General features: G+C 37.5%; 1 protein-coding gene across 1 annotated transcript in view; it reads left to right on the forward strand.

Moving 5' to 3' along the window:
* GUCY1A2 (guanylate cyclase 1 soluble subunit alpha 2) overlaps window positions 1–26,250 on the forward strand; it is a 485,319-nt gene that overhangs the window by 268,895 nt on the left and 190,174 nt on the right. The window contains exon 5 of the mRNA XM_060399261.1: window positions 16,525–17,010. Within this exon, the coding sequence (XP_060255244.1) occupies window positions 16,525–17,010 (486 nt within the window). The remainder of the gene's footprint in view (window positions 1–16,524; window positions 17,011–26,250) is intronic.

Genomic DNA, 26,250 nt, shown 5'->3' on the forward strand with positions numbered 1-26,250 from the left:
AGTAAATATTTGCAAATGATGTGAACAACAAAAGATTAGTCTCCATAATTTACAAATTGTTCATTTTGCTCTGTGTCAAGAGAAACAAACCACACAATAAAAAATGAACAGAAGATTGAAAGAGACATTTCTCGAAAATAAAAAGACCTACAGATGGCCAAGAGACAAATGAAAAAATACTCAGCATTGATAATTATTCAGTTCAGTTCAGTCGCTCAGTCGTGTCCGACTCTTTGCGACCCCATGAATCGCAGCATGCCTGGCCTCCCTGTCCATCACCATCTCCCGGAGTTCACTCAAACTCACATCCATTGAGTCGGTGATGGCATCCAGCCATCTCATCCTCTGTCGTCCCCTTCTCCTTCTGCCTCCAATCCCTCCCAGCATGAGTCTTTTCCAATGAGTCAACTCTTCGCATGAGGTGGCCAAAGTACTGGAGCTTCAGCTTTCGCATCATTCCTTCCAAAGAAATCCCAGGGCTGATCTCCTTCAGAATGGACTGGCTGGATCTTCTTGCAGTCCAAGGGACTCTCAAGAGTCTTCTCCAACACCACAGTTAAAAAGCATCGATTCTTCGGCACTCAGCTTTCTTCACAGTCCAACTCTCACATAGAGGAATGCAAATCAAAGCTATAAGATAATCACCCTACACCAGTCATCATACCTACTATAAAAAAGTCTTCCAACAATAAAAGCTGGGGAGTGTGTAGAGAAATGGGAACTCTTCTCCAGTGTTTGTAGGAATGAAAATCAGTGCATCTACAATGGAACAGTATGGGGTTTCCTTTAAAGAAAAACTAAAACTAAAGATACCATATAATCCAGCAATCTTACTTTTGGACATGAATCCAGAGGAAACCATAATTAAAAAGATCCATGCACCCCAGTGTTCATTGAAACACTGTTTACAACTGTCCAGACATGGAAATAACCTTAATGTCCATCCACAGATGAATGGCTAAAGATGTTTTCCATATAAACAATGGAATATTACTCATATATTATAAAGTAAATAATGTTATTTGCAAAAACATAGATGGATAAGATGAATGGATAAAGAAGGTGTGGTCCTTATATACAATGGAATATTATTTATCCATTAAAAATAATGAAATAATGCCACTTGCAGCAACATGGATGGAACTGCAGATTATCATACTAAGTGAAGTAGGTCAGACATAAAAAGATAAATATCATCATATTTGGAATCTAAAAACAGAAAAATAAAGATCCAAATGAACTTATTTACTTATTTATTCCCGATGTGGAAGCTTGGAGAGGGGCAAATCTAGGAACACTAATAAACAAAGATATATCAAGGACTGACTTTGTTCCAGAAGGTCCCTTTGGCCCTACTGGCACTCTGTGTGGACTCACAGGCAAGTTTTAGGGCTTTGTCTGTTTGGAGGTGACTATAGGGATTGGGGGCTTCCCTGGTGGCTCAGGGGTAAGGAATCTGCCTACACTGCAGGACTGAGATTCTATCCCTGAATTGGGAAGATGCCCTGGAGAAGCAAATGGCTATCTACTCCAGTTTTCTTGCCTGGGAAATCCCATGGACAGAGGAGCCTGGCGGGCTACAGGCCATGGGGTCACAAAGAGTTGGAAATGACTTAGCAACTAAACAACAACAAATATTACAATAAGGTGGAATTTTCATTAAAGGGCCAAACATTCAAATAAGCATCTTTCTTTGAAATTTCCTTGGCAGACAACACATTTTTTTCCACTAATGGTGCTAGTATGCAAGCATTTCCTAAGTTAGGAAAATTTTCAGCTATTATGTCTTCAAATATATTTTTTCCTTCTTTCTCTCTTCTTCTGGGACCCTTATAATATTAGTATATTTGGCATTGTCTTAGAGATTTCTTAAACTGTCCTCATTTTTAAAATTCTATTTTTATTTTTTCTATTTAACTTCAGTGATTTACATTACTCTGTTTCACTGGGCTAATTCTCTTCTAGTCATTTTTTTTAAACTTCAATTACTATATTTTTCATCATTGATTTTTCCTTTGTTTTCTAACTTTCTGTTAAAATTTTTCTCATTTTATTCAATCTTCTCCTGAGTTCTTTGAACATCTTGATGTTTATTACCTTAGACTCTTTATAGGGTAGATCACTTATCTTCACTTCAGTTAGTTCTTATTCTTGGGTTTTGTCTTGTTCCTTCATTGGGAACATATTTACCTGTTACCTTATTTTGACTAATTTTCTGTTTTATATTTATATATTTGATATGTTGGTTACGTTTCTTACAACATCACTTCCTTGGAGAAGTGGCTTGTAGCAGATTTCCTGTGTGTCTTAGTAGCATGCTATTCTCTGGTCATGAGGGCTATATGCTTTAGGAGTTCCCTACAGTTCCCACGTAGGCTGCATGAGTCCTTCTACTGTGTCGGGCTGACTACCATGGGTGGAAGGGTAGGTGTTGCTGATCTGTGCTCTGGTAGGTTTCCAGCTCCTGCCTATGTGTAGAGAGCTGGACATTGGTAGGAGGGGCCAGTTCACAAGGTGGATGACTGCATCTTCCTGAATGGTCCTGGGACTAGGGCTAGCCGCTGGCTACTGGATCTGATTCTGCAGTGGTTGGCTGTGGCGCCTGGAGTCCTGGATCTACTGTCAGGCTGCTAATGGGAATTTTGGCTCTTGACACATATTGGTACAGTTTCTGGGTTGTCCCAAAGCTCATGTCAGTTCACTGGTGAGTAGTGCTGAATCTTGGGGCCATTGTCTGAAAGGTCCAAGGTGTCAGATCTGGTACTGGCCTGCTGATGGGTTAGGCCATGGCCTGGAATGGGAGTCATTTAGGGCTATTGTTGACCTGGTTGTGATCAAGGATAAGTCCCAAGGGATCTTGGGTGTAGTGCTGTATGACTGGTTTGTAGATCCATATCACTTAATTTCTGTCTGCAGGGCCCTGAAAGTTGCAAAGCTGATATCAGCTCTCTTTTAGGTGGGGCTGGTTCCTGACATAGCTGGCTGTGGTTTTTGTGGTTTCCTGAAGTTTGTGCCAGTCCACTGGTATGTAAAACAGAGTCCCTGGGTGGCTGCCTGAGGTTCTTTAGATGTCCCAGACTTGGTATTGATCTATTAGTTGGTGGGGTCATGGCCAAAGTGGTCTCAAGGCTGGTGCCATCCCACTGGTGGATGAGGCTATGTTCTTAGGCTAGTCCTGGTTCTCTGTTGCAGGTAACTAGGTCCTGGAGACCTCTGGTTGCAGGCCCCTGGGAATTCCGGAGTTGATACATTAGACTGCTACTGGGCAAGACCAGGGCTCTTAGGGTTCTTGGGCTAGTGCCTACAGATGGATGTGTGGGGTCTCTGCCTGCAGGGCCCTGGGGTCCTCGACCTATTCCCAGTGTCCTGATGTGCAGAACTGTATCCTGGGCCCTCTGGTGAACAAGGCTGTATCTCAAGGAAGCTGTAGGCTCAGGGGTCCTCACATAGCTGGCCTGCTGTTGAGCGATGCTGTTTCCCTGTCAGGCAGCTGCTTGGCCTAAGGTGTCCCACTTACCAGGGCAGACATGTTGATGGGCAGGGCTAGGCTCCAGGGATAAACTAGAGGGATGCTTCCAAAATGGTGGTTTCCAGCACGAGTGACTTTATGTTAAACAAGCTCCCAAAACTGGCTACCACCAGTGTCTATGTCCCTAGGGTATAAGGTCCAGTCACTTCCTGACTCTCTGGGACACTGTCCAAGATGAGCAGGTAGATATGATCCTGACTATCGTTAAATTACTGCTTCTACCCTAGGTCCCAGAGTGTGTGAGATTTTGTGTGTGTCCTTTAAGAGTGGAGCATCTGTTTCCCATAGTCCTCTGGTGCTCCTGAAAGTAAGTGCCACTCACCTTCAAAGCCAAACTTTCTCAGAGCTCATCTTTCCAGTGTGAGACTCCTGGTCTGGGACTCAGAAACCTTGCTCCTTGGGCAGAATCTCTGCATTTGTAATTCTCCCATTTGTGGATTGCCTACCTCCCATTTGTGGGCCAGGAAAAAGTCAAGGATGCCCATTCTTGGCACTTCTATTTAATGTAGTATTGGAATTTCTAGCCACAGCAATCAGACAGGAAGACAAAATATAAGGTATCCAAATGCAAAGACAAGAGATAAAATTGTCACTATTTCAGATAATACTTCATATGAAAACCCTAAAATCTCCATCTCAAAATTATTAGAACTAATAAGTGAATTCTGCAAAGTTGCAGGATACAAGATTATATACAGGAATCTGTTGCATTTCTATATACGAATAATGATCAATCAGAAAGAAAAAGTAAAACAAAAAAAAATCCTGTTTAAAATTACATAAAGGAATAAACTTGACTAAGGAAGTGAGAGACCTGTACTCTGAAAACTATGAAACACTGATGAAAGAAACTGAAGAGGATACCCCAAATTGGAAAGTGGACTGTTATGGTCTCCTACTATTATTGTGTTACTCTCAGTTTTTTCTTTCTTGTGTGGTAATGTTTGCCTTACATATTTAGGTTCTGTATTTGGGTGCATTTATATTTACAACTGTTATATCTTCTTCATGGATTGATTCCTGGATCGTTAGATAGTGTCGTTCATCGTCTCTTGTAATAGTCTTTATTTTAACGTTTATTTTGTCTGGTATACATATTGCTGTCTTGGCTTTTATAGGTTTCCGTTTGCCTGGAATACCTTTCTCCATCCATCCCCTCACTTTCAGTTTGTATGTGCCTCTAAATCTGAAGTGACTCTCTTCAAGGCAGCATATATGCAGGTCATTTTTTTTTTTTCTAATCCATTCAGCCATTCACTGTTTTTTGGTTGGAGCATTTAGTTGGCTTACCTTTAAAGTAACTATCAACATGTATGTTCTTATTGTCATTTTGTTAATAGTTTTGGATTTGTTTTTGTAGGGTTTTTTTTTCCCCCTTTTCTTCTTTTGTTCTGTTCTCTTCTGATTTGTTGACTATACTGTCAGGTTTGGATTTTTTTAAGGTATATCTATTATACAGTTTTTGTTTGCAGCTGAAATGAGGTCTTTGTACAACAATCTATATATCAACATGATTAAGTTACTGTTCTCTTAATTTCAAATGCATTTTATAAACCTTTCATTCATATCGTCCTCCCCTTACAATTACTGTTTTTGAGATAGTTTAGATAATTTAAAATTATATTTTACACACAATTATTTTGAATATGCCCCTGGTGGATCAGAGGTTAAAGCATCTGCCTGCAATGCAGGAGACCTGGGTTCGATCCCTGGGTCCAGAAGATCCCCTAGAGAAGGAAATGGCAACACACTCCAGTATTCTTGCCTGGAGAATCCCTTGGACGGAGGAGCCTGGTGGGCTACAGTCCACAGGATCACAAAGAGTTGGATACAGCTGAGCAACTTCACTTTCTTTCTTTCTTTAACTATTTATTGTGGCTATACATGATTTTACACTTTTGTCTTTTTTCATTCTCTACTCACTTTGTGTGTGGATGATTTCCTGTCTTTACTGTATGTTTTCCTTTACCAGTGAGCTTTTTCATCTCACATTTTCTTGTCTCTATTTATGGATTTTTTCACCTGGAAATTTTTGTATTTAATTTGTTCTAAAGCTTGTTTGCTGGTGCTGAACTCTGGGACCCCTATAATGTGAATGTGGGCTAGATGTTGTCCTGGAGGTCTCTTAAATTGCTCTCATTTCTTTTCATACTCTTTTGTTCTTTTTCTTTTCAGCAGCAGTGATTTTCACTACTTTTCTACCACTCACTGAGCTGTTCCTCTGTATATTTAGTCTAATTTTGATTCCTTCTATTTTATTTTTCTTTGTTTTTATTTTCCTAACTCTTTGTTGAATCTTCTAACTTCTCACTGTGTGCATCCATTCTTTTCCCAAGTTCTTTGATCATCTTTATGATCATTACTCTGAACACTTTCTCGGATAGGTTGTCTCTCTTGACTTCACTTAGGTTTTCTTCAGGGATTTGATCTTGTTCCTCCATCTGATATGCACTCTTCTGCATTGCTGTTGTTGTTGTTAATAAGTTGCCATTTGTATATTTATGTATGTGGTACATTTGTACGTTTCTCAGCCTTGCAAACAAGCCTTCAGTAGGGAACGTCCTATATTTCCCAACAGTGCACATCCTTCCCGTCACCAGGTTATATGCTCTAGGGATTCCCCTTGAGAGGGCTGTGAGTCCTTTTGTTGTGGCAGGCTAAATATGTGGGGGTCTAGTAGTCTTCATTTGCTCCTAGCCCGGTGGGTTGCCAGGTCCAGCCTTGTATGAATGCTGCTGGATGCTGTTTAATGGGGCCTGGCCATGAAGTGACTGTCTGTAGAACCCTGTGGAGCCCCAGGGCTGGTGCTAACTCCCTGTTGGGCTGAGTCAGGGTCTTGAAGATTCTTTAATTGTTGCTCATCCACTGTCAGGCAAAACCAGGTCCTGGGGCTGATGTTGGACTACTGGCAGGCAGAGCTGGTCTCTGGAGTCAGGGATCACAGAGCTCATGTTAGATTGGTGGTGGTGGTGAGTGATGGTTCCTGACAGTTTGGTATTTGCTACATGGTGTTCTGAAGCTTGCATTGGCCTGCTAGTGCACTGGGCCCATGTCTAGCTGGTCCCAGGGTTGGGTCTGTCCTGCTCTGAGTGGGCTGGTTTCTAGGTTGTGGGATCATAGTTTTGTTGCATCCTATAACTGCTCTTTGGTTAGTGAGACTGGTCTAGTGGCTAATACAGGATTCTAGGAGGGAAGTGCCAGTGCCTGCCCACTGGTGGGTGGGACTTGGTCTTGATCCCCTGGTGGTCAGGGCCATATCTAGGGGCATGTCTAGAGGTAGCTATGGGGTCAGAAAGTCCTTAGGAACCTTTTTGTTGATGAGTGGGACTGTGTCCCTGGCCAGTTAGTTGTTTGATCTGAGGAAACCCAGCAGTTGCCTACAGGGCAACTGGGTTTTAAGCGTGGTTAGGTCAGGGCCCCAATGAGTCACAATGGCAGCCACCAGTAATAGTGTTTTGTGGTAGCATGTTCCCAAATATGGTTTCCACCAGTGTCTAATGTCCCCTGTATGAGCCACAGCCTCCCTCACCGTTTCTCTGGGAGACATTCCAAGTCCAGAGGCTCTATCTAGCCCAGGCTTCTATTAAATTATTGCTTTGGCCCAAAGTCCCAGTGTGCCTGAAATTTTGTATATATCTTTTAAGAGTGAAGTCTCTATTTCTCCCAGTCCTTTGGGACTCTCAAAATTAAACTCCACTGGAATTCAAAGCCAAATGCTCTTGAGAATCATCCTCCTGGTGCAGGACCTATTGTCCAAGGGTGTCTGATGTAGGGCTCAGAACTTTCATTCATGTGAGAGAATCTGTGAATATAATCATTCTCCAACTTGTTTGTCACCCACCTTGGGGTATGGCAGTTGATTATATCTACAAGTCCACCCCTCCTATTCATCTCATTGTGGTTCTTTCTTTATGTCTTTAGTTTTAAAATATTTTTTTCTCACAGCTTCCAATCATTTTAACTGATGATTGTTTTGAAGATAATAGTGATTTTGGTGTGCTCATGAGAGGAGATGAACCAGGGTCTTTATACTCTACCACCTTGGGCACTTTCTGACTAATGTCCTAAATGTCCAAAATGTGAAAATTTGTTCAAAGAGACAGACATGTATGTAGAGAGAGCACCTTGTGAATGTTATGCTTATGCTGCCACAGCCAAAAGCTAGGAGAGGGAAGGCCCTGGCCCCACCAACACTTGGATCTTGGGCTTCTAGTTTCCAGAGCTAAGACAATAAACCTCTGTTGTTCAAACCACTCATTCTATGTTAATTTATTACAGTAGCCCTAGAAAATGAATACAGCCTGTATTCATTGTACTCAAAGCTTAAATTGTCTGTAGGACAATAGTAGATGATGAATTATAGAGTTCTAAAACTACTTATAACAACTGCAAGCCAGGCAGTTTTAATTAAACATATACTTGTTTATTATATATTGTTGACTATTTTGAGTACTTTGTAAATATTTATCAATGTGTATTTTAATAACAATATTATTAGGTAGATTTAATTACTATTTCCATTTTAAAAGTGTAGAGTCAGTTGGTCATGCCATTTATTTCTGAAGAGCAGGAAAACATTCAAGCAAACATTATATAACAGTGCAGAGATTCTTAAGTCTGATATAAAAGAATTTCCCGAAGTTTTCCAATAACACATGTACTCATTACAATTTTTAGAAGTCCCTTTTATGGTAAGAGTGAAATATAAGGCACATATGTAGGGTATACATACCTAAGGTGAGAACACCCATGTTGTAGTCCCATCTCTGTGTTTCCTTAGCTATAGACCTTGGACACATCACTTAACTTTTTTTCAATTTCCATTATTACACTTAAACAAGCTGGGTTACTATATAATTAAATCAGGTATATTTAAATTCAAAAATAAACACCAAAAAAGGAATAAATAACTTACACTAAAGATTTTCAGTTTGGGGAGGAATATCTCCTTAATATCCCCCCAAATGAATGTATTAACTTCTACAGTGTTTGTGAACATTTGTATCTAAAAAGCCATTTAAATAATTTACAGTATACTTAAAAATGACTTAAAGTATACTTAAAAAGTTTTGATGTCACAGTACTGGAATATAAGATGCACGTGTAATTTAGCTTCAATAGTATAAAAATGTATGAAGTTATAATTCATGATGATTCAAATTGATAAACATAAAACCAACCAGTCCTTTAAGCAAAGTTTTAGATCCACACTTAAAGATTCAACTATGTGTTGATCTCAGGACCAATCCTTAATTCTCTGGTCTCATAGAATTGTAAATGGGAATGATATTAATTAGAATGATGGTGACTATAATTGGGTTGAATGGGAAAGAAAAATTGTGGATTCTTTTCACCAAGATCCTAGCATTAAGTAGGTGTAAGCCTAGACCACATTGAAAATGTGTGATGGAGATGGTTGAAACTGAACTTTTACCAGGACCTGGTATATTAGTCAAGATTAATAATGCTAACTGCTCTAAGAATCTTCAAATCCCAGTCCATTAACTATGTAAAACTTTATTTCTTGCTCACATCATAGATCTGGGGCAGGTTAGGTGTCTTCTGAGCAGTCTTGTTGCAAAAGAGACTTTGGAACCCAGGCTCCATCTTCTGCTTCCTGCATCTTTGACATGTAGCTCTCATGGTAATAGAGGAAAGAGTAGAGAGGACAGGAGAATTATGAGGAGTAGGTTCATATTCCAATTATCATAACTCAGTTGTATGGCCTTGACCTCACTAGACCCTGGTCATTCCCCCTTTGCTTTCTGTTGTAATCATATTGCTGCTGCTGCTGCTAAGTCACCTCTGTCTTGTCCGACTCTGTGCGACCCCATAGATGGCAGCCTCCACCCACCAGTCTCTGCCGTCCCTGGGATTCTCCAGGCAATACTGGAGTTTGGGTTGCCATTTCCTTCTCCAATGCATGAAAGTGAAAAGTGAAAGTGAAGTCGTTCAGTTGTGTCCGACTCTTAGCGACCCCATGGACTGAAGCCTCCCAGGCTCCTCCGCCCTTGGGGATTTTCTAGGCAAGAGTACTGGAGTGGGGTGCCATTGCCTTCTCTGTGTAATCATACTGGTCCTTCGTAAATGCCCCAAATATGCTATACTCTTCTTTCTCTCTGGAGATTTGAATTTTCCTTTACTCATCTTGGAATACTTCCCTTGCCATATTCCAATAGCTATTACATTTTTCACTATAATAGGCAGCCTCCAGGGCTTGTTTCTTCAGCTAAATGCTATTGTCTTGACAAGGAATTCTTATATATTGTTCATGTTCATGGGGAAGTTTACAAGACAAATTCTGATAATGCATGTCTGAGACATTTTGCCAGCTCAAAGTCAACCTTCATTGTGATATTTTAATTATTGTAGCATTTTGAATGGTTTGTGAAACTTTTTTCTTAACTGATAGACCATAAATCATTTAAGTAGAAATGCATTTATAAACATGAAAGTTGTTTATAGCTTTCTGCTGTTACTGAAAATAATTTGTAAACCATGCCTATGTAATATAGCTTCATAAAGTATAACTATGATTTCTCTAACATAATTGCATTATTATTATTTCCTATTTGCAATATCTCTCTGGCACCAACCAAATGATCATTATCTTATTTCATAATGATTAATAACAGTAACAATAATAACTGAGAGAAACTGAGAGAATGCTTATGTGGGTATTAGGCTAAACTTTTATATATATTATTTCATTTATACTTTATCCTAATGCTGTTCTATAAAATTACCTTTATTCCATCATTACATTACATCACTACAGATGATGCTGCTAGACCTCTGAGAGGCCATGTGATCCACCTATGGTGACTCAGTGAGCAAGTGGTGAAACTAGGCTTTAAACTCTGAACATTTTTAGTTTCAAAGCTCTCACTCCTTTCAGCTCTTCACACTATGTATGAAAAGAACACTGGGTCAGGCAGTTCAAGGCTCTCTAACTTAACTGTGTGATCTCTGGCAACTCACTCAACCTTCCCTGGTCTTAGCTACCTCAATTATAACAACTTTGTGTGCCGCTTACACTGCCAAGAAGACAAAATGCAGCAATGTCTGTGGAAGAATTTTGAAAATGCTATGTATTGTACCAACTAAGGGACAGTTAAGAGATATTATTGGGTTACAAATAGGATTTGTCAAGCAGACCTTTGGCAAGCATTTATGGGAGACTCAAATACCCAAATTGGATAACAAAATTACATAATTCCTCTCATAAAATGTAGTACCATGCCAATGAAAAAATGTAATGTGTCCTTTTACATCTTGAATGTTTCCACAGATATGAAGGAAAGTCATTTATAAACCTGTTAAAACAAAACTGCCTATAACATTTGTTGAAACAGTTTTGTGATTTACCTTTGATTGATATATTCATAGGGAATTTGATGGTCTTGTTCCTGTCCGAGCTTTAAGTCATCTCTGAACTTCATATTTCACTCTTTGTTTTATCCAAAATATTCTTTCTGACAGTCTACACTGTGGCTGTGTATATCAAAAGGTCTGGTTCAAGGTCAGATTACATGCAATCTGTCTCTCCTTTCCATTCCTTATTTACTTTATTTATACTTCATTTACAATTAGATTGTGTAAGATGACATTTGAGACACTAATTCCTGTCTAGTGAAATTTCAGGATCATATGTACTCCTTATTTTTAAAAAAAGTCAGTTTCTGAGTTCAGCAACAAGGGGTTCTGGTTTAGGAGGCTTGAATTAGTTTCAAAACCCACAGTAAGGTCACCTAATATTTATCAAAGGCTCATTTGTGGCAGATATCACACTCAACATGGTAAACAGGCCTGTATGTAATTATTTCATTACAATTATTTGAGTTAAATACTACTATCATTTACATTATGACCTGTTCTAAATTTTTAACTGCCTACTCCTTCCTTGTAGTCTCTTGGTGCTAATCTTTCTCTGTTCAGTTCAGTTCAGTCACTCAATCATGTTCAACTCTGCAACCCCATCGACTGCAGCTTGCCAGGCTTCCCAATCCATCGCCAACTCCCAGAGCTTGCTCAAACTCATGTGTATCCAGTTGGTGATGCCATTCAACCAGCTCATCCTCTGTTGCCCCCTTCTCCTCCTGCCTTCAATCTTTCTCAGCATCAGAGTCTTTTCTAATGAGTCAGCTCTTCGCATCAGCTGGCCAAAGTATTGGAACTTCAGCATCAGTCTTTCCAATAAATATTCAGGGCTGATTTCCTTTAGGATTGAGTGGTTTGATCTCTTTGTTGTCCAAGGGACTCTCAGGAATCTTCTCAATACCATAATTCAAAAGCATCAGTTCTTTGGCACTCAGCCTTCTTTATGGCCCAGCTCTCACATCCATACATGACTGCTGGAAAAACCATAGCTTTGACTATATGGACCTTTCTCAGCAAAGTAATGTCTCTTCTTTTTAATAGGTTGTCTAGGTTTGTCATAACTTTGCTTTTAATTTAAAAGGAATGAGCGTCTTTTAATTTCATGGCTGCAGTCACAATCTGCAGTGGTTTTGGAGACCAATAAAATAAAGTCTGTCACTGTTTCCATGGTTTCCCCATCTATTTGACATGAAGTGATGGGACCAGATGCCATGATCTTCGTTTTCGAATGTTGAATTTTAAGTCAACTTTTTACCGTCCTCTTTCACTTTCATCAATAGGCTCTTTAGTTCCTCTTTGCTTTCTGCCATAAGGGTGGTGTCATCTACATATCTGAGGTTATTGATATTTCTCCCAGCAATCTTGATTTCAGCTTGTACTTCATCAGCCCGGCATTTTGCATGATATACTCCTCATATAAGTTAAATAAGCAGAGTGACAATATATAGCCTTGACTTAGTCCTTCCCAATTTGGAATCAGTCCATTGTTCCATGTCCAGTTCTGACTGTTGCTTCCTGACCTGCATACAGATTTCTCAGGAGGCAGGTAAGGTGGTCTGATATTAACATCTCTTGAAGAATTTTCCAGTTTGTTGTGATCAACACAGTCAAAGGCTTTAGCATAGTCAATAAAACAGAAATAGATGTTTTTCTGGAGCTCTCTGGCTTTTTCAATAACCCAGCAGATGTTGGCAATTGAATCTCTGGTTCCTCTGCCTCTTCTAAATCCACCTTGAACATCTGGAAATTCACAGTTCATATACTGAAGCTTGGCTTGGAGAATTTTGAGCATTACTTTGCTAGCATGTGAAATGAGTGCAATTGTGCGGTAGTCTGAGTATTCTTTGGCATTCATTGCCTTTCTTTGGGATTGGAATGAAAACTGACCTTTTCCAGTCCTGTGGCCACTGCTGAGTTTTCCAAATTTGCTGGGATATTTAGTGAAGCACTTTCACACCATCATCTTTTATGATTTGAAATAGCTCAACTGGAATTCCATCACCTCCACTAGCTTTGTTTGTAGTGATGCTTCCGAAGGCCCACTTGACTTCGCATTCCAGGATGTCTGGCTCTAGCTGAGTGATCACACCATTGTGATTATCTGGGTCATTAAGATTTTTTTGGATAGTTCTTCTGTGTATTCTTGTCACCTCTTCTTAATATCTTCTGCTTCTGTTAGGTCCATACCATTTCTGTCATTAATCTTTCTCTGTAATTGTGTCTTTACTTATAAATAAATAGCTGCTGTATATTCTGAGGTTGACATTCCCATCACTCAGTTTTTGTCATCTAAATCTTATGTTCATTATTTGCTTTTGTTCATTGCTTGAGCTTAATCATATCGAGAGTCTTGAGAGCCTAAGATGGGGAAATTTTAGGTGCCAGTTGACTAAAGACCTCTTTAATTCTCTCTGAGGATGGGTCTTCAAATCAAGAATCTCTCACCAGGCTCTCTAATCTTGCAAATGTTCCAAGTCTCAGAATTCCAATAAAAGTGTTTTTTCCACATGACTCTCAGGACAACCTGGTTTCTCTCTGCTCCTGTTGGGGGTTCAGATCAAGGTTTCACTCTTTGTTTGTTTGCCTTGTTTTAATTTATTTGTTCCTTTTGCTAGTGCATGTATATGGGGATGTACTTGGAAACCTCTGCCTCTTAAGAGATGACTCAAAAGTATTTTTTAAATAAGGGGCACAGGGATGATCCAGAGAGATGATATGGGGTGGGAGGGAGGAGGAGGGTTCAGGATTGGGAACTCATGTACACCCGTGGCTGATTCATGTCAATGTATGGCAAAATCAATACAGTATTGTAAAGCAAAATAAAGTAAATAAATAAATAAAAAAATAAAAAAATAAAAGTAAGTATTTAATTGTTCCACAGCCCTCCATAACCTATTTCTTTAAAAAAAAATATATATATATATATTTATATATATCATCCCCTCTGTTAGAATATAAGCTCCAGGAGAGCAGAGACCATAACTGTCTTAACCTCAACTCCATCTATAGTCCTGAGTAAAGTTCTTATACTTAATATTTTCTTAAACTTTCTATGGCATTGTTAAAAGAAAAAAACATGTGATCCAAGTATTAAATATTTTATTTTAATTATTTCATTCTGTCAGAAATTTATTTTCATTAATAAAATAAAAATAAAATTATTTTATTCTGTCATAAATTTCAAAAAAATGAACTATGCCATATATAAATCAGGAATATATTTATGGGTTTTTTGAGATGAAATATAATATATTCCAATTTGCTTCTTTGTAAGTTAAAGAAAAACATATTTTTTACATATAGCAAGTAATATATAATATTATTTATACCTATATACATATACTGATTCATATTTTAAATAAAAAGAGGTAGAAGCAAGGCAGAAAAGAAAAAGGTCAATTTATAATAGGAAATGTGAAGGTTAATACATAGGGAAAAAAAGAGAAACAAAAATGAAGAACCAACAAGGAAGTGAAGTAATCAGTGATGACAAAGAAAGCCAGGCAAGCAGGAGAGATAAAGAGTAAATGAAGACAGAATGTTGAAAAAGAAAACAAAAGAGTAAGTCCAAAGAGCAAAGGGAAGAAGGGAGAAAAAAGCAAGATGCAGAAGAAAAAGAAAATAATTAGAAAGAAATGTGAGAAGAAAGAGACCAGATGGAGGTCTAACTATATGGGCATCAGAGGTTTACTTTTACCTTAAATCTTAAGAAAAAAATGATTGTAGTAATTTTCAAGCTATGAGTTTGCACATTTTGTGTATCTTCTTTGTTACACTTCTAATAGTCTAACGAGTATGTATCATTAACAACCCCCCCCCCCAAAAGAAAGCATACCCAGCATATATGAAATAATCTGGAAATACTTTTCAGGACAATTGCTTTCTTTGTATTCAAGCCATAGCCTGCAGTCTTTTGAGAGCCTATCTTAAATAGGGAATTAAAGTGTTTCTTCATTCTATTCTATAGGCTCTATAGTTGTATCTCTCAATTCCATAGTGTGATATCTTTTAAAAGGGGAACCTTGGATTATCTTTTCATGGTTATCAGCCAGCGCAGTATTGATAAATAGAAAACACTCAATAAACACTTCAATGAATAAATTATGTATAAAATTATGAAATACTGAACATAAGCAGACTTTGTATAAAAAGTGAATGTTTTGTTGCATACAACTTATAACATGAGGCAAGGATTCGTTTTTTCCTTATATAGACTAGATCTTGGTAAATGGTGCAGGTGGAACAAAGTAAAATATTTGCAGGCTTAGAAGTCAAAATCTCTGTAGTTTTACCCCATTTTTGTTCTATGCCTCCAATTTCATCAACTAACCTAACTACTTCATGCTATGAAGATCAAAAGAAAATAAATTTATTGAGCACATTCCATGTAGTTGCAGAAAATGGCATAGATAAAACTGATACACAATCTCAGTTGGTCAATTTGTAGGCAGTCCTCTTCAGGGCTTCCCAGGTGGCACTAGTGGTAAAGAACCTACCTGCCAGTGCAGGAGACAAAAGAGACATCGGTTTGATCCCTGGGTCTGGAAGATCCCCTGGAGGAGGAAATGGCAACCCACTCCAGGACAGAGGACAGAGGAACCTGGCAGGCTACAGTCCATGTGGTCACAAAGAGTCAGACACAATTGAAGCAATTTAGCACTTAGCACTCTCTTCGGGTAATGACAACAAGCTTCCTCTTGAGGTGAGCTGAAATATCCTATCTTAACCCAAGTAAGTATATTTGGATAAATATAGCCTAAGACTTCCTTTCTTGCTGATGTTCATCCCCTCTGAGGGTTCCTTAGGGCATTAAGCTAAGATAGCATGAGCCAGTGTTTATGAAGTTTTTCATTAAACATCAATTCTCTAAATTCTCCAAAAAGCACAGAAAGGAGGGATAGATTTAAATTACTATATATTCAGATTTTTTATCTTACTAGCTAGGTTTCTTTAATACTATCCTGACTTGGGGGAGGGGGCTTCTTTTAGCTTATATTGAATATGCTAGTTAACTGGTAGTCATTTTCTGCTAATACTTATTAATGAAATCTAGCTTAAATTTTTATTTTTAAGGCCAAACGAATTGTCAACTAATCTAGTCAATGCAAGAATCAATATACTTTCATAGGACTGCAACAGATTAAAAAAAATGACTTAAATATGACTAAACAATTATTTGGATTCATCTAGTCTCCTGGACTTATTTTCTGAGTTTTATTTTAATGACAATTAAATCTAGTATTTTGACAGGTGGAATTATCCAAATTTTATTATTACTAAGCAGGTTGAAAATTTTTGAACTGGTTGGTGAACCAGTTTCATGATGTACCTGGGTAAAATTTCATTTTGAATGAAAATGTTTTTCTGTTTTAATTCTCATTGATCTCTTTTCCATTTGATCATTCTCTTAAGAAAGTGGCCAAGTGGGAAACAGTAACAAATATTTCTATTTAGAATCATAAATTACATTGGCCCCAAATCATAGTTAGATTTGCCTATACAGAGAAAGTCTGTAAGGCTAATTTCTTATTCTTCTTCTCCATCTGATAATAAGTTAATTTTTGTGAACCTACTATGTGAAGAGTGCTGACTAAATTTCCATGTTAATTTTGCAGGTGATGGAAGTTAAAGGACAAATGATCCATGTCTCGGAATCAAATTCCATTTTATTCTTGGGTTCTCCATGTGTGGACAAGTTGGATGAACTTATGGGACGAGGGCTACATCTCTCAGACATCCCTATCCATGATGCTACTCGAGATGTCATCTTGGTTGGTGAGCAGGCGAAGGCCCAGGATGGGCTGAAGAAGAGGATGGATAAATTAAAAGCAACTTTAGAAAGAACTCACCAGGCCCTGGAAGAAGAGAAAAAGAAAACAGTGGATCTTCTATACTCCATTTTCCCTGGTGATGTAGCCCAGCAATTGTGGCAAGGGCAGCAAGTGCAGGCCAGAAAGTTTGATGATGTCACCATGCTGTTTTCAGACATTGTTGGCTTCACGGCCATATGTGCCCAGTGTACCCCCATGCAAGTCATCAGCATGCTGAATGAACTGTACACAAGATTCGACCACCAATGTGGATTTTTGGATATTTATAAGGTAATGGGGTTTGCTTATCTATATAAAAGTATTTTAGTGGTAAATTATCATCTTCATTAAATTACAAGCGTGCAATATTTTTTTCTATTTAAACAAGAATAAGTGATGGATAATTTTCATTTAGAAATATTCAGAATACAAGTATTTCTGATCTTTGAGTGAATTTTCGCTATGAGTTGATTTGTATAATTGTGAGAAAGGAAAAATTCTATGGAACTAGTCCTTTAAATTCATTATTATCAAAAAGATAAAATAAGCTTGCTGAAATATAGGCAACTCTTAACCACATTGTTTTTATGACTGAGTAGTGTTCTATTGTCTACATAAAACACATCTTCTTTATCCATTCATCTGTTGTTGGACACTTAGGTTGCTTCCATTCCTTGGCAATTATAAATAATAAATAATGCTCCTAGGAACTTTGGACTTCATGAATCTTTTTGTATTACTCTTTTTGTTTCTTTCTGATGTATACCCAGGAGTGGAATTCCTATGTCCTATGGTAATTCTTTAGTTTTCTGAGAAACCTCAAAATTGGCTACTGCTGTACCAGTTTACCTACAGAGTGGCTGCACCAATTTATCAATATTTTCCCACTAACAGTGTAGGAGGGATCCCTTTTCCCTGCATGTTCACAACTTTTATATTTTGTTTTCTTTTTAATGATAGCTATTCTGACCTCTGTGAGGTGATATCTTCTTGTGGCTTTGATTTGCATTTCCTTGTTGATTAGCAATACTGAGCATCTTTTCATGTGCTTGTTGATCATCCGTTTTTATGAAGTTGCTAATATTTTTGATGTTGAACTTTATGAGATGTATATATATGTTGGATATTAACTCCTTATTGGTCATATCATCTGAAAATATCTCTTCCTGTTCAGTAGATTAGCGAAGAGGGGACATACCTCAACTTGATAAAAGCCACTTACGAAAACCCGAGATCTAACATCATACATCATACTCAATAGTGAAAATATGAAAGTATTTCCTTTAAGGTCAAGACAAGACAAAGATGTTCACTCTCACCACTTTTACATTTTTGGAAGTTCTGGCCACAACAGTCATATAAGAAAAAGAAATAAAAGGAATCCAAATTGAAAAAGAAGTAAAACTTCTACTGTCTGCAAATGATATGATACTGTACATAGAAAATTCTAAAGAGGCCACTAGAAAACTACTAGAGCTCATCAATGAATTTGATAAAGTTATACAAAGTTAATATACATAAATCTGTTACATTTCTCTACACTAACAGTTAAATATCAGAAAGAGAATTTAAAGAAGTAATCCTATTTATGATTGCATCACAAAGAATAAAATACCTAGGAATAAATGTGCCTAAGGAGGTAAAAGGCCCACACTCAGAAAACTGATGAAAAACACTGATGAAAGAAACTGAAATAGATAGAAAAATATATCATGCTCTTGAGTTGGAAAAATCAATACTGTCAAAATGACTGTACTATGCCAGGCAATCTACAGATTTAAAGCAATCCCGGTCAAAATGCCAATGACATTTTTTACAAAACTGGAACAAATGATTTTAAAATTCATGTCAAGAGATACAAAAGACCTCAATGTACCAAAATAATCTTGAGAAAGAAAAACAGAGCTGGAGGATTTGAGCTCCCTAACTTCAGACTATACTCCAAAGCCACAGTCATCAAAAGAGTATGATACTGACACAGAAACAGACAATCGATCAATGGAACAGAATACAGAGCCCAGAAGTAAATTCCAACAGTTTTGGTCAATAAATCTATGACAAGGGAGGCAAGGATATATGACAGAGAAAATAGTTTCTTTAATAAGTGGTGCTGGGAAAGCTGGACAGCTACTAGTAAGAGAATAAAACTAGAACATTCTCTAACACCATACACAAAAGTTAACTCAAAATGGATTAAGCTTTTAAATGTAAGGCAGGATACTATAAAATTCCTAGAGAAAAACATCAAACACTGTTTGACATAAATTTCAGCAATATATTTTTTTGAGATCCGTCAACTAGAGTAATGGAAATAAAAGCATAAAATAAGCAAATGATTAAACTTAAAATAGTTTGCACAGCAAAGGAATGTGAGTCAGTTTCTGTTTTGTAAATAAGTTCATTTCTGTTGCTGTTTTAGATTCCACATATAAGTGATATCATATATCATTTATCTTTGACTCACCTCACTCAGTAAGATAATCTCTAGTTCCATCCATGTTGCTACAAATGATAGTATTAATATTTCATTCTTTTGATGGCATAATATTCCATTGTGTATATAAGCCAAATTTTCTTTACCCACTCCTCTGTTGGTGGACAGTTGGATAGCTTCCATTTCTTGATTATTGGAGTGCATTGCTTTTTGAATTAGAGTTCTTGCCTTTTCCAGGTATATGTCCAGGAGTGAGATTGCTGTCATATAATAACTCTATTTTTAGTTTTTGACAGAACTTCCAGACTGTTTTCCATAGTGGCTGCACTAATTTACATTTGCATCAACAGTGTAGCAGGGTTTTCTTTTTTCTACTCTCCAGGTTTTATTTGTATGATGATGTCCATTTTTACAGATAAAAGTTGATAAAACCTCATTGTAGTTTTGATTTCATTTCTCTAATAAGTATTTGCATTTCTCTAATAAGTAGCAATGTTGAGGTTATCTGTATGTCTTCTTTGGAGAAACCAATTTAGGTCTTTTGTGCATTTTTTGACTGGTTTGTTTATATATGTATATTCATAGTTCTATGAGCTATATATATATATATTTGGAAGTAAAGACTTTGTCAGTCACACTGTTTGTAAATATTTTCTCCCAGTCTGTAGACTGTCTTTTTGTTTTGTTTATGGTTTCCTCTATTATAAAAAACCTCTTACGTTTGACTAGGCCTCATTTGTTTATTTTGTTTCTATTTATTTTGTCTCGGAAAAATGATCTAAGAAAATATTGCTATGATTTATCTCAAAGAGCATTTTCCCTATGTTCATTTCTAGGAGTTTTATGGTACCATGTCTTATATATACAATTTTAAACCATTTTGAATTTATTTTTTATACAATATGAGAGAATGTTCTAACCTCACTGATCTACATGTAGCTGCCCAGTTTTCCCAACACCACACGTTGAAGAGACTGTCTTATCTCCATTGTATTTTCCAACCCTTGTTGAAGACTAATTGAGTGGGTTTATTTCTAGGTTCTCCAGTCTGTTCCATTGATCCATCTGTTTTTGTACCTATACCACATTGTTTTGGTTACTGTGGCTTTGTAGTATTGTCTGGAGTCTGGAAGGATTTTCATCCAGCTTTGTTCTTTTTCCTCAATATTGTTTTGGCAATCCTGGTTCTTTTATGGTTGCATATAAATTTTAGGATTATATGATCTAGTATTGTGAAAGTTTCATGGGTAATTTGATAAGATTCACTTTAAATCTATAGATTTCTTTGAGTAGTATGGCCATTTTAATAACATTAAATTTTCCAATCCAAGAGTATTGGATATCTTTCTGTTTCTTTGAATCACCTTTAGTTTCCTTTATATATGTTTTATAGTTATCAGCATATCAGTTTCTCACCTCCTTAATCAGGTGTACTCCTAGATATTCTATTTTACTTTTGATCTTATTTTAAGCATTTTTTTAAACTTTCTCTTTCTGATGTTCTTTGTGAAAGTGAAAGTCGCTTAGTCATGTCTGAATCTTTGCAACCCCATGGACTACACAGTCCATGGAATTCTCCAGGCCAGAATACTTGAGTGGATAGCTGTTCCCTTCTCTGGGGGATTGTCCCAACCCAGGGATCGAACCCATGTCTCTCACACTGCAGGCAAATTCTTTACCAGCTGAGCCACCAAAGAAGCCCAAGAATACTGGAGTGGCTAGCCTATCCCTTCTCCAGTGTATCTTCCCAACCCAAGAATCCAAACAGGGTCTCCTACATTGCAGGTGGATTCTTTACCAACTGAGCTATCAGGGAAGCCCAATATTTCATTGTAGTGCAAAGAAATGCAAAATATTTCTGTATATTAACCTTGTATCATGCTACATTGGTTAATTTATTTATCAGTTCTAGTAATTTTTGTGTGGAGTCTTTCAGGTTTTCTATATAGAGTATCATGTCATCTACATATAATGACAATTTTACCTCTTCCCTTCACATTTGGATATCTTTTATTTCTTTTCCCTGTCTGATTCCTCTGACTAAGACATCCACTACTATGTTGAATAGAAGTGATGCGAATGACATCCTTGTTTTGTTCCAGGATATAGCAGGAAGGCTTCTAGTTTTTCAGTGTTGAGTATTATTTTGGCTGTGGGTTTGTCATAAGTGACTTTTATTATGCTGAGATATGTTCCCTCAGTACCCACTTTGGTGAAAATTTTTATCATGAATGAATACTGAATTTTATCAAATGCCTTTTTTTTTTACTTATTCAGATGGTCTTGTGGTTTTTGTCTTCTCTTTATGTGGTGTACTACATTTATTGATTTGCATATATTTAGCCATCCTTGTGATCTGAAATGAATTCAGTTTGATCACGCTGTATAATTCTTTTTATGTGTTTTTGTATTTGGTTTGCTAATGTTGTGTTGAGGATTTTTTTCATCTATATTCATCAAAGATTTGGGGCTATATTTTATCTTTTAGTAGTATCTTTGTCTGGTTTTAATATATAGGGGATGGCCAACTTTGGGTCATTTTTTATTCCATTTTCTTGTTCTTTTTTCTGGGATTCCTACTAGGTATAGATTCCATGCTTTATATTATCCCATAGGTCTCATGTGCTGCTTCCATTTTTAAAATTTTCTCTCTGCTTTCTGATTGGGTGATTTCTGCTATTCTATATACTTTTTAATTGATTTTTTCTGCTTTTTTCCTTCATTTTATTTATTTCCTCACTGAACTTTATTATTTCTTTCTGCTGAATTAATATTACTTGTTATTTTCATAATCCTTTGGATTGTACATTAGGTTGTTTTATGAGGAAGCCCTGTATTGCTATGAATTTGCCTCTTAAGACTGCTTTTGTTGAAGTCCATAGATTTTGTACAGTTGTGTTTTCATTGTCATTTGTCTTGAAGTATTTTTTGATCTCCTCTTTGATCTCATTGTTGGCCCACTGATATTTTGTTTAGTCTCCACGCATATCCCACTGTATATTCCTCCCTAGGAACTGTCCACTGGTACTGTACATCACCTACATATGAATCTTCAAACTGAACTTTCAAAGATGGGAATTTGTGTTCACATGTCCAGTCATATAAGTTAGTTCATCTGTCTGGCATACATTGTACCAGCATGCATCCTCTACAAGCGGTTGTGCTTTTGTGTACTATACTGGACAGTTGTATATAAAGTACAGTAGGATAGTATCTTTACTTCAAGCCCAAGATATCTGGAAATGTAAAAGCAAATGTAATAGCAATGGTGATATAGCTGGTACTGCTAAGAAGAACCAAGCAATAACAATGGAAACAAAAGTGAAATAATTGAGAGCGTGAAGTGAGGCGAAAAGATGGTAGACATCACTCATTCTTATAACATGAATTGTTGAACCATTGACATGATTCTAAAGAACAAGATCATGGAACATGTGAAGTCTGCTGTGCCAGTGATATTGAAAATAATATCAATGAAATGTGGAAAAATGATGGAGCAGATGGAGAAAATTCTCAGATGCAGAATCAGCATCAGCAATCAGTCCCACTCAGCTTAATGCTGCTTCAAGAGAAAGCTAATAGTCTTTATGAAGACTTGAAGAATAAACATGGCAAAGAATCAGAGGGAACATTTTTTAATGTCAGCCATGACTGGTTTTATTGGCTTAAGGCTTGAGCCAGACTTCACAAATTAAAAGTAAGTAGCAAAGAAGAAAATGCAGATATAATGGCTGCTCAGGAATTCCTGAAATGCTTTGAGAAATTATTGATTAAGGTATGTATTTACCCAAGCATGTTTTTAATGCAGATGAGACAAGATTGTACTGGAAGAAAATGCCAGACCAAAGTTACACCAGCATGAAGGAAAAGTTGATGTCTGTCCATAAAGCAGCAAAGGATATGCTGACTGTTGTTTGATGGCAATGCTTCTGTTGATATGAAGCTGAAGTCTCTTTTAGATTATTATTCAGAAAACCCCCAAAGCATTAAAATAATAGCCAAGGAGTCTCTTCCTGTTGTGCAGAAGAGCAAGCCCAAAACCTGGTTACAAATGTCATTTTCCAGGACTGATCTTTAAACCATAGTATCCCATAGATAGAGAAATATTGCTTGGAGAAGGGCATTCCATTCTGCATTATTTTGTTGCTAAACAGTGTTCCTGGTAACCCACCATTCATGGACTATTTTATTTTCATTTCACCATCAAAGTAGTGCATATGTCACTCAGTATTGCTTCACTTATCCAACCAATGGCATGTAGTTAGAAATACCATTTATGTCACATTTTTTTTGTCAGACAGTAAGTGAATGATAAAACGTTCTTGTGACTATTTTAGATGGACTATTATATCTTGTTGTTGGTGTTCAGTCACTGAATTGTGTCTGAATCTTGGTGACCACATGGACTGCAGCACACCAGGCTCTTCTGTCCTGGAATTTTCTCAGATTCATGTCCATTGAGTTGGTGATGCTATCTAAATATCTCATCATCTGCTGCAACCTTCTCCTTTTGCCTCCAGTCTTTTCTAGCATCAGGGTCTTTCCCAGTGAGTCAAAGCCTCACAACAGGTGGACAAAGTATCGGAGCTTTAGTATCAGTCCTTATAATGAATATTCAGGGTTTATTTCCTTTAGGATTGGCTTGCTTGAAATCCTAGCTTTCCAAGGGACTTGCCAGAGCCTTCTCCAGCACCACCATTCGAAAGCATATATTCTTTGGTGCTCAGCCTTCTCTGTGGTCCAGCTCTCACATTTGTACATGACTATGAGAAAAACCATAGTTTTGACCTTTGTCAACAAGTGATATATCTGATTTTTAATATACTGTCTAGGTTTGTCATAGTTTTCTTTCCAAGGAGAAAACATCTTTTCATGGCTGCAGTCACTGTTCACAGTTATTTTGGAGACCAAGAAAATAAAATCTGTCATTGCTTCCACTTTCTCCCCTTCTGTTTGCAATGAAGTGATGGGACTGGATGTCATGATCTTAGTTTTTTTAATGCTGAGATTTAAGCCAGCTCTTTCACTCTCTTTTTTCACCTTCAGCAAGATGCTCTTTAGTTCCTCCTCACTTTCCTCCACTAGGATAATATCGTCTGGATATGCGAAGTTATTGATATTTCTTCAGGCATCTAGACTCCAGCTTGAGATTCATCCAGCCTGGCAGTTTGCATAATGTTCTCTGTATATAAGTTAAATAAGCAGGGTGACAATATACAGCCTTGACATACTCCTTTCCAATTTTGAATCAGTTCGTCGTTCCATGTCCAATTCTAACTGTTGCTTCTTGACCTGCATGCACATCTCAGCAGGCAGATAAAGTGGTTTGGTATTCCCAGCTCTTTAAGAGTTTTCCACAGTTTGTTTTGAGCCACACAGTCAAACACTTTAGTTTACTCAGTGAAGCAGAAGGAGATGGTTTTCTGAAATGCCCTTGCTTTTTCTATGATCCAGTGAATCTTGGCAATTTAAGCTCTGGTTGCTGTGCCTTTCCTAAATCCAGCTTGTACATTTGGAAATTCAATTCACATTCTATTGACGCCCACCTTGAAGGATTTTGAGCATGACCTTGCTAGCATGTGAAATGAGTGCAGTTGTGCAGTAGCTTGAACATTCTTTGGTATTGCCCTTTCGGGGGATTGGAATAACAAATGACATTTTCCAGTCCTGTGGCCATTGCTGAGTTTTCCAAATGTGCTGACATATTGATTGCAGCACCTTAACACTGTCATCTTTCAGTTTTTTAAATAGCTTAGCTGGAATTCCATCACTTCCCCTGCCTTTACTGGTGTTAATGCTTCCTAAGGTCCACTTGATTTCACACTCCAGGATGTCTGGCTCTAGGTGAGTGATCACACCATTGTGGCTGCCATTTTGTATAGTTCTTCTGTGTGTTCTTGCCTCCTCTTTTTAATCTCTTCTGCTTCTGTTAGGCCCATACTGTTTCTGTCCTTTATTGAGCCCATCTTTTCATGAACTGTTCCTTTGGTCTCTACTTCTCTGAAGATATCTCTAGTATTTCCCATTCTATTGTTTTCTTCTATTTCTTTGCATTGTTCACTTAAGAAGGTTTTCTTACCTCTCCTTGCTACTGTTTGGAACTCTGCATATAGATGGGTATTTATTTCCTTTTCTCCTTCTCTTCTCTTTTCATTTCTCTTCTTTTCTTGCCACTATTTGTAAGATCTCCTCAGACAACTCTTTTGCCTTGTTGCATTTCTTTTTCTTGGGGATGGTTTTGGTCACCATTTCCTGTATGATGTTACAAATCTCCATCCATTGTTCTTCAGATACTTTAAGATCTAATCCCTTGAATCTATTTGTCACTCATACTGTATAATCATAAGGGATTTAATTTAGGTCATACTTGAATGGCCTAGTGGTTTTCCCCACTTTCTTTAGTTTAAGCCTGAATTTTGCCAAAAGGGGATGATGATCTGAGCCACAGTCAGCTCCAGGTCTTGTTTTTGCTGACTATAAAGAATATCTTCAACTTTGGCTGCAAAGAATATAATCAGTCTGATTTTGGTAGTGACCATCTGGTGATGTCCATGTGTAGAATCATCTCTTGTGTTGTTGGAAGAAGGTGTTTGCTATGACCAGTGTGTTTTCTTGGCAAAATTCTTTTAGCCTTTGCCTGCTTCATTAGTATTCCAAGTCCAAACTTGCCCCCTACTTTTGCATTCCAATCCTCTATGATAAAAAGGACATCTCTCTCTCTCTCTCTCTCTCTCTCTCTCTCTCTCTCTCTCTCTCTCTCTCTCTCTCTCTGGTGTTAGTTCTAGAAAGTCCTGGTGACTCAGTCATTAAAGTATCTGTCTACAGTACAGGAGACATGGGTTGGCTCCCTGAGTCAGGAAGATCCCCTGAAGAAGAAAAGAAGAAAATGGCAACCCACGCCAGCCTGGAAAATCCAATGGACAGAACAGCCTGGTGGGCTATAGTCCATGGAGTCACAAGAGTCAGACATGACTTGGTGACTAAACCACCACCACCACTAGAAGGTCTTGTAGGTCTCATAGAACAGGTTAAATTTAGCTTCCTCAGCATCAGTGGTTGCTGCATAGACTGGATTACTGTGATGTCGAGTGGTTTCC

The sequence above is a fragment of the Ovis aries genome, chromosome 15 (assembly GCF_016772045.2).
Source record: "Ovis aries strain OAR_USU_Benz2616 breed Rambouillet chromosome 15, ARS-UI_Ramb_v3.0, whole genome shotgun sequence".
In the NCBI taxonomy this organism is placed as follows: domain Eukaryota; kingdom Metazoa; phylum Chordata; class Mammalia; order Artiodactyla; family Bovidae; genus Ovis; species Ovis aries.